Genomic DNA, 9,606 nt, shown 5'->3' on the forward strand with positions numbered 1-9,606 from the left:
TCTCGTGATTTCTTCATCGTTTATCTGGTCTTCGAGATTGCAGCTTAATGCAAGACATACCCAGTTTTTCTTATTATAAAATGTTTTGACTATGGTTGAATCTTTCTCATTTTCATGATGCTCATCTTTCCGTTTATAGGATTACAATTGTTCCGTGGACTTTGTTGGTACTCCATTTTGTTAAGAGAATCATCTTTCAAAGGCATCAATGGGTCCATTGAGACGTTGAGGTTGGATTTGATGGACCTGATGGACCGCACAACCTCTATGTATCACGATGCTGATATCATAGTCTTCAACCCAGGTCATTGGAGGACCCATGTGAAAACGTCTCGAGGGTGAACGCTCTGTGATGTGTATTATTCCTGTGGCAGAATTTTTCTTCTTATTTACTTTGGGAGAGTCTGTATTATCATTTCAACAACTAAAAGTTTTCACTCTTTTATTTAGGTAGAAAGGACTATCATCCGGAAGGAAACCACGTGCATTCAACGCTCAAGGTCTTGGAGGCGTACAAGAGGGCTCTTAATACATGGGCGAAATGGGTCGACAATGACATTGACAACAGTCGAACCAAAGTTTTCTTCAAAGGATATTCTGTCACCCATTTCAGGTAAAATAACCGTTTTCTCGTACTTCACTTAGTTGCATACTATATAGTCATGTTTCATTAGAAAATTGATTTCCACGTTGAGTAATGCTCGTTAGATGTTATTTGGTACCATCCGCTGTATGTTTTGAAGATCCACAGGCGGAAGACGAACACTCTCTCGGGAGAACACAAATGAGTCATGGACGAGAAGTTGATTGTTAGGAAGACATATATGACATTTAGATTTAGGAATTAAGATTATCAAATTCTAGCTGTGAATTGGATATCGATGCATTATTAACGGAGTCAAGTTAATCAACTATTCTGGCCCAAGCAAACTCACGAAATGCAATTTCTCTGTCACAGAAAAGGGCAATGGAACTTAGGAGGGCAGTGCCACAGAATCCGAGCCTACAGGAAACATAAGATGCTATCTTAATGAACTTTAACATCCGTTTGGCTTTACAATCGCATTTTTAAAATTTTAACTCTACTTACTACATAATAAAAATCAACAACACAATACATTTTTCTTTGGGAAAAAGACAAAAACCCCCATTGTACTTTGAGATTGGGACAAATCGCACCTTGTTATTTCGTTTGGGACAAATCGCACATTGTTCTTTACTTCGTCAGACATAGAGGGTTATGACGTCAAATTGTTTTTTATTTTCAGTCCTCAATCTTTAGCCTTTTAATCATTTTGGTTCTAAATCTTTTTCTTTTATCATTTCTATCCTCAACTTTCTATTTTGTTTCATTTTAGTCATAAAAGAAAATCGAAAGGGGAGGAGGGGTCGGGGCCGCCAATCGGTGACCCTGACCCCTCCACCGAGGTCGCCGGCATCCTCTGTGGGTGCCGGCGACCTCTATGAAGGGGTCGGGGTCGTTGATTGGTGGCCCCAAACCCCGAATCGACCGGGGACAAGATGGAGGTCCCTGGTCGATTCGGGGTTCGGGCCGCCAATCGGCGACCCCAACCCCTCCACCGAGGTGGCCGGCACCCACAGAGGATGCCGCCGACTTCGATGGAGGGATCGGGGTCGCCGATTGGCGGCCCCGACCCCTCCTTCCCTTTCGATTTTCTTTTAGGACTAAAATGAAACAAAATAGAAAGTTGAGGATAGAAATGATAAAAGAAAAAGATTTATAATTTTAAATGATTAAAAGGCTAAAAAATGAGGAATGAAAATGAAAAACAATTTGATGCCGTAACCCCTTATGTCTGACGGAGCAAAGAATATAGTACGATCTGTCCCAAACGAAAGAACATGGTCCGATTTGTCCCAACTCAAAGCACAAGGGGGGTTTTTGTCTTTTCCCCTTTTTCTTTTTCTTCAATTTTGTAACCATTTAATTCAATTTTTAATATTAAATTCTTTGAACTATCTATTGCTTTTTTCACAATTCAACATTTTTTCCACAATTCAATAACACAATTATTACTTTTTCTCAACTATTTGATAAGGGCATATTATACTCATATTTTATTGTGCAATTCATGTTAAATTATTATTAATTTTATAGAAATTATAAGAAGGTGGTGCTTAATTATGTGTAATTTGATATTGTAGGTCTTTGAGGACTTAGATGGAATTACGAGCAATATTAAGGAGTTTTGCGCAATTTGGAGCCAGCCTATATCTTTCGGAAATCTTTTTTTTTTTTTGTTTTGGATATAAATACTCCTCATAACAAGATTAGGAAACCCTAGGGGGGAGCCATCTTTCACCATTCTTTTAACCTAGAGAGTTTTTGGAGAGAGTCTTGTCTGGAGCCGTCACCTGGATCAATTGATTTGAAGCGAAGAATTGTGGAAGAGACAATTCCTTAAAGGAATTGTTGGGTTTTTGTTTTAGGATTCAATATCTTGAGTTTACTGCTGAATATGAATTCCATTGCAATGACTCATTGGAATTATAATTGTGTTTTCAATTCCATGATGTTCTAAGCTTCTGTTGTGGGAATATGATGAAACCCTAGGTAGCTAATATGATGATTGTCGCCATGTTATAGGATTAATAGATGTGTTGATGATTCATGATTGCAATTCTTATAATTTCAATTTTAATTCTTAATTGGTTATAATTGTTAGAAACACTATTGATACGGGAGTTGATATAGTGTTTGTTAGGAATTCTTGATTAGACTAATTAGTTAAATGCGATAGCTGCGTTAATTAGTTTAATTAGAGATTATCCAGGGATTAATGCAATGTTTCTAGTTAGTTATTCGCTAAGACATTAGGGATAATTAATTTAGGGCATTAGACAATCATAGCATTGGAAGGTGTATGATTATAATTTAGAGTCCACTATTAATTAGAGATGCGGGAGCTGATTGATTAATTAGAGGTTTAAGACTTTAATTTTAAAGGCTTGATAAACTCACTTGAATAACCACATAGCTATCAATCTATATAACATGATGGCAATCTGATTAGTGAAACTAGGGTGGATTCTGTTTTTCCCACTTTCAATTGATATATTTTCATACAATTCTCTTTCTGCTCTTTGTGACGATTTAGGTTGATTAGTAGTTAATTAGTTAATTCTCTTAATTTGATTGCTTAGATAATAATAGAATCTAATATAGGTTTAGTACTTAATTAATCCTCGTGGAATCGACACTCTATTCATCACTATATTACTTGATCTGACCCAGTGCACTTGCTGGTAGAATTCGAGCTTATTTTTATATATATTTGCAGTGGATCAAGTTTTTGGCGCCGTTGCCGGGGATTAACTTAATATTAGACCACCTTTGGTTCTATTGTTAATTTAGGCGCACTTTACTGTGTGTTTATTTCTTGTTCTCTTTGCAGGTATTCTATGCGCAGGAGTAGAAGTGCTGAACTTCTACCATTAGATCCTGAGATAGAGCGCACCTTGGTTGAGAAGAGAGAACAGAAGAAGGGAAGAATTGCAGGTAGTTGAGATGGCAGATGATGACATCAACCGCCAAATACAGGGTGCTGCTAGAGCACTTCGAGACTATGCAGTACCTACTATTATGGGTTCTGCGATCAGAAGGCCCATTATTCCAGCTAATAACTTTGAACTGAAGCCAGCACTCATCCAGATGGTTCAATCAAATCAGTTTGGAGGATATCCCAACGAGAGTCTTGATGAGCATATTGCAGGATTCCTCCAATACTGTAACACGGTAAAGATGAATAATGTCGCTGATGATGTTATTAGATTACAGCTTTTTCCTTTCTCACTTAGGGATAAAGCGAGAGCCTGGTTCAATTCACTGCCACAAGAGTCCATCACCACCTGGGCCGACCTTTCATCTAAGTTTCTCAAGAGATTTTTCCCACCAGCTAGGACTGCAAGATTGAGGAACGAAATCACTAACTTCACCAAGTTCAATGGTGAATCACTTTATGAGGCATGGGAGAGATTCAAGGAGGCAATCAGAAAGTGCCCACAGCACGGATTGCCAGATAATCTCCTAATTGAGGTCTTCTATCTTAGCCTGGATGATACATTGAGGTCTCTAGTAGATGCTGCAGCCGGAGGCGCACTGATGGGTAAGAATTATGATGAAGCAAGTGCTTTGATAGAAGAGATGGCCTCCAGTGCACATAATTGGCAGAATGAGAGAAGTAAATCAAGAGTGGCATCAGTCAATGACATGGACACTATTGCTAATTTGACAACCCAGATTTCAGCTCTCACTACCCAGGTAAGTAAACTCACCTCAGCACATTCTTTTAATACTAATCAGGTTGCTTTTTGTGAGTTGTGTTCAGGACCACATTCGACTCTTGAATGCATGTCTGGAAATCCCTTGGCTTCACCCAATGGAGAGCAAGTGAACTTTGTCAATAACTTCCAACGGAGTAATCAAGAGCCTTATTCGAACACTTACAATCCCGGGTGGCGTAATCATCCTAATTTCTCATGGAGGAATGAGAATAATGCACTTAAACCGCCACCTGGATTCCAAAAGCAAGGCCCTGCTCAGAATGCTCCACCTCAGCAAAGTCAGTCGAGAATGGAAGAGCTCATGTTGAGCTATAGTCCATCAATAAGGCATATAATAATTACTATCTTCAGCATGTACAATTCTGCCAAAAACCCAAGAAAAGACTCTATATATCCTAGCCTAAAACCATCTAAGCTTACTTCCTATCACCATCCAATAATCACAGTCTTCATCATCCAAAATGCATTCATCATGAGTATTATCTTGCTTCAGCATCAACCGAAATTAGTAACAAAAACCAACCGTCATCATTGAAGAGGCCTTGGTGCTCTTGCATTCATTAAAGTTGTAAACCTCTAGGCAGTTGCAGCACTAGCACCTTGAATAGTTTCTTTTGTAATAGGAGCTCTTGGAGGGGGTATCATGCCAAGTCTCACTAGAGGTGGTCTGAATGCAATTCCACCTAGAGGATCAACCTGTATGTTAGCAAGATCATCTTCAAAGGGAAAGTAATGGCAAGGACCCCATACATCAAGCAAAATGAAATTAGGAGGACAAAATTAATCCATTCAATAATGTCATCATGAAATTAAAAAAAAGTAAAATTGTACCTGTGTGGTGTGATGGTTAGTCTGTGAGGGCTGTACTGATTGAGTTCTGATTGAGGTAGGATGAGATCAAAATGTCCCTCATGAGTAGTAGTTGATGCATCTTTGCACCATCACCTGCAGCAGCTGAGTCCCCATCACCTAGCATATGAAATGGTCTTTGCTTCCTCAGTAGTAGCAGCTGATGAACCTAAGTTGGCCTTGCAACTGATCGTCCTATGTCCAACTTATTCGCACCTTGAGCACCTAGGAGGGTAAAGCTTCCTCTTCATCTTGTGAGGATTAACATCTTCTTCTTGTGCCTTTTTTTTTTCTTGGTTTTTGGTTTGCTTGGCTTTCTCTTTATAATGGGAGGTTGGATAGGGTCAAAGCCAATTCTCCTCCAAAATGCCTCACCAACCGCATGGTTGATATAGTATGAGTATATTTTGTTATTAATCTCCTTGGTTAGCCAATTGTTGACAAATTGTTCAGCCTTTTGACCATTTTAGTTCATGTAAGTAAGGACATGCTCGCATGGAATACCAGACAACTCCCAAGATCTGCATGAGCAAGTCATGTCCTTCAAGTCAACATCACATTTTAAACGAGGATGACAAGTTACCTCAAACTGTGTTTTATTGGGATCCCCTGACTAGTGAGGAGTCAAATAGATTACCTTCTGCTATAGTTTATGAAGCTTAATTTGGACTTGTTTGCAGATGGGTCCTTGGCTCTTGACAATTAAAGCATGTGTTTTCACCATCTTGCTAGTGACATACATCATTACATCTTCAAGTATTGTAATTATGAGCTTACTCCTATACTTGAGGATTACTCCATTGAACTGCTCACACATATTGAATGTCATTGCTTGCTTCTTACACACAGGATCAAAGGTTAATCCACTCCACCTATCTGTGGGGATGTCCTTCAGCCATTGTACAACGTCTTCATTCGGCTTCTGAAGCACCTTCATTACTTTATCAAAATAACGGTGTATTGTTGACTTAGCACATACCTAGAATGCTCTTTCATACACTGGGGTGCCGTTAAATTTCTTTATGAAGTTAGCAAAGATATGTCTACAACGATATTTGTATAGTGCACCATGACAAACTTACTCCAAAGCAGTATCTAGTCCCTGTATGAGAAATGACGGAATTAATGAAATCAGTTACCAGTAGGAAAACCTATGATGTTATTATATCCATGTGGAATACAATTCAATACGAGTAACTTGTAGTAATTTGTTACCTTATGTCTATCAAAGATAAAATTGAATCCCTTCTCCAATGGATTCCCCAAATCATTCACAAGGTTTTCCAAAAACCAAATCTTGCTGTCTTTGTTCATTACATCTAGAATAGCGTATGCTATAGCATAAAAGGAATTGTTCCCATCCTGACTCACATCAACTAGCAATTGTCCACCATAATATCCCTTGAGAGAGCAACCATCTAAGCCAATTGGGGGTTTACACTCAGTCAAAAATCCCTTTTTGCAAGTTTCCAAGCATATATACATTATGTTAAACTCATGTGTATGGTGTACATTGTAAGCCAATATTTGACCTTGGATTTCTCTTCAATAGCTCATTGGCATAATCACGCAACTTTGCATATTGTTACTTTTTTGGTCTTCATAAATTTCATGAGCCAATTTCAGAGTCCTAAATACTATGGTATCGTTCATCTTTACTCCATACCTATGGATTATATAGGCATATGCTATATGCCTAGTTATGTCTTGTTAGATCCTGACAAGTGGGATAAACTTATGGACTATCCACTCCCTTGTTGTAAGCTTGTTGGTCATCCTTCTAGCACACGCGTGTTCAGAGTAGAAAGTCTTCACTTACCCTTACCCTTACTGTCTTGTTTTCTAAGCACAATAAAGCCCAAGGACATCCCTTACCCTTATTGTTCAGAGTAGAAAGTCTTCACTTATACTTACCCTTACTGTCTTGTTTTCTGAGCACAATATGGCTCAAGGACATCCCTTACCCTTACTGTCCACATCCCTTTCAATACACACAGCCTTGACCTTCTCACTATAATTTTTCACAAAATCAACTCCACAGACTTAGTGATAACAACACCATGATCATCTTCTAGATTAAAACATGGACACCTGATATTCTCATCTTCTAAATCTTTATCATGGAGTGATTTCAACTCATATGTTTCATAGTCTTCACATATCTGCTCGTCTCCAAAGTTGGCAGTAGATGTGGATGCACCAACAACAATACCACTAGCAGTAGTTGAGGATGTAGCAGGAGCTGTGTATGTTCCATCTACAATACTTCCTTCCATTTCCTGTGCAGAGCTAAAAGTACTTGCAAATATGTCCTTCCTCTAGGCAACAGTCATGTCCTTGAACTTTCCTTTGCTCTTGTAGCCTTTTTTATTAATGGATTTGGAGTTGCTTTTGGAGGTTGAATAACTAGATTTCACCTTGCACTTTCTCTTCATTCTCTTCCCAAACTGTATTCTTGCTTCACCTCCTTGCACTCCTCTTTCACCTCATTTTACTTATTCACCTCCACCCCATTCAACTCTTCATTCATCAAACTCATCTGAACTATTGTCATATGGTCCAAACTTAGGGTGTATTTGTTTTTTAAAAAAATTTCAACTCAACTCAACTCTACTTATCTTCAATTCAACATCACAATCATTAATTTTTTTCATTTTTAAATTTTTTTAACCATTCAATTCAATTTTTAATATTAAATTCTCTCAACTATTCATTACTTTTTTACAATTCAACAACACAATCATTACTTAATCATTATTTTCTCTCAAATATTTATTATTTTTTCACACTTTTTCTTATAATTCAACAATAAAATCATTACAAACAAATTATAACCAAAACTCAACTCAACTTAATTCTAAATCCAAACGCACTCTTATTGGTCTTGTCATCTGCAGTGCCGTTATCTGAACCTTCCTCTTCCTGATCACCTTCCTCTCCTTGATGAATTTCCTCTTGTATACTCTTTCTCTCAAGCCCTTTAACCTCATCTAAGGAAACTTCTTCTGCGACATTTACTGTTTTGTGCTCAAAGTGCAAGGGTACCTCTCTATAAGGCTCAGCAACTTCTGCAAGTAAATTAAATAACAATCTTGCATAATCATCCCTAGCTAGAAGTTCAAGCCCAACATCCAAATCACTAAAGATTGGATTTCTATAGAAGCAAGCAGTGGTTCGGTTCTATATTTGTTCCTAAGCATGTCTAAAAGTCCCGAGTAGTGAATTTTTCTATGTCTTCGACCTTCTTCACTTCTACAACAGTACCTTCATATCGCAACATGGGGTCTTTAACAAATCTTCCACTATGATGCATAACCACATCCACTATCCTAAAAGTGCAATCCACTGTCACAGACAAGAAAAAACCAAAAATTAGAAAAACCCAACAATGTTGGCTAGAGCAATTTTCCAACTCACAAAATTTGAATACGAAGACATAGTAACCAAAATGTTCCAATCAACAACAAAAATGTCATCTTTTCACACAAAACAATAGCTTGTAGAAGTTAGTTAGAGACATACCTTGGCTCACGGACAAATCTGAAGTATCCATAAATGATTAGGACAAGTGGTGCTCTAGCATGAAATTGATCTTCTTCACGAAGACAAAATCCACGCCGTGTCGCTCACGTTTGGAGGGAGTTATAAGAGAGAGAGAGAGGGAACGGGAGAGTAGAAGTCATGAGAAAGGAGCAAGAGGGAGTGATTAAAGAGGGACAAAAAGGAATAAATAAATGCAATTCCAAAAATTAAGTGAAAAAGTGAATAATGATACATACGGACGAATTTGATGTAAACATTGTTTTCCGTCTAGCACTAACGATAGATTTGACGTAGCGGTGAATTTGATGCAATCAAGGACGAAATTTATATGACTAAGAGTCAAATTGATGTGACTAAGTATGAAATTGATGTGACCAGGGACGAAATTAATGTAACGAGGGACGAAATTGATATAAAAGTGTACCAAATTGATGCAACACTTTTCTTAGGGACCCAATTGATGCAACTTGCATACATTAAAGACGAAATTGATCTTTAACTCGCTCAACATATGAGCTTAACAAGCATGGTCTTGGGATGACATTTTAAAAATTATGTATATTGTAAGATTGTTAGGATTGCACAAATACTAAGATCGAAAGAGTCAATTTGACATCTCACTAAAATCCTACAATTCAGATCGGTAGAGTACGACCGGATTCAAAGCCTAAATGCCTAAAAGCCTAAAACCTTAAAATAAGGGTTTTAGGGTTTTAGGGTTTTAGGGTTTTAGGGTTTTAGGGTTTTAGGGTTTTAGGGTTTTAGGGTTTTAGGGTTTTAGGGTTTTTAGGGTTTTAGGGTTTTAGGGTTTTAGGGTTTTAGGGTTTTAGGGTTTTAGGGTTTTAGGGTTTTAGGGTTTTAGGGTTTTTAGGGTTTTAGGGTTTTAGGGTTTTAGGGTTTTAGGGTTTT

The 9,606-nt window shown here is 37.9% G+C and overlaps 1 protein-coding gene and 1 non-coding gene across 2 annotated transcripts; one reads left to right on the plus strand and one right to left on the minus strand.

Moving 5' to 3' along the window:
- Positions 1-3,529: 3,529 nt before the first annotated feature.
- On the plus strand, positions 3,530-5,860 carry LOC116214607. Its single transcript, XM_031549986.1, has 3 exons — positions 3,530-4,282; positions 4,325-4,583; positions 5,835-5,860. Exons 1-3 carry the CDS (start codon positions 3,530-3,532, stop codon positions 5,858-5,860), a joined length of 1,038 nt encoding a protein of 345 aa, XP_031405846.1.
- On the minus strand, positions 3,929-4,035 carry LOC116215758. The gene has a single exon (XR_004158558.1). It is a non-coding gene; the product is annotated as a small nucleolar RNA R71 (small nucleolar RNA).
- Positions 5,861-9,606: the final 3,746 nt, after the last annotated feature.

Source organism: Punica granatum, chromosome 7 (genome assembly GCF_007655135.1).
Source record: "Punica granatum isolate Tunisia-2019 chromosome 7, ASM765513v2, whole genome shotgun sequence".
In the NCBI taxonomy this organism is placed as follows: Eukaryota; Viridiplantae; Streptophyta; class Magnoliopsida; order Myrtales; family Lythraceae; genus Punica; species Punica granatum.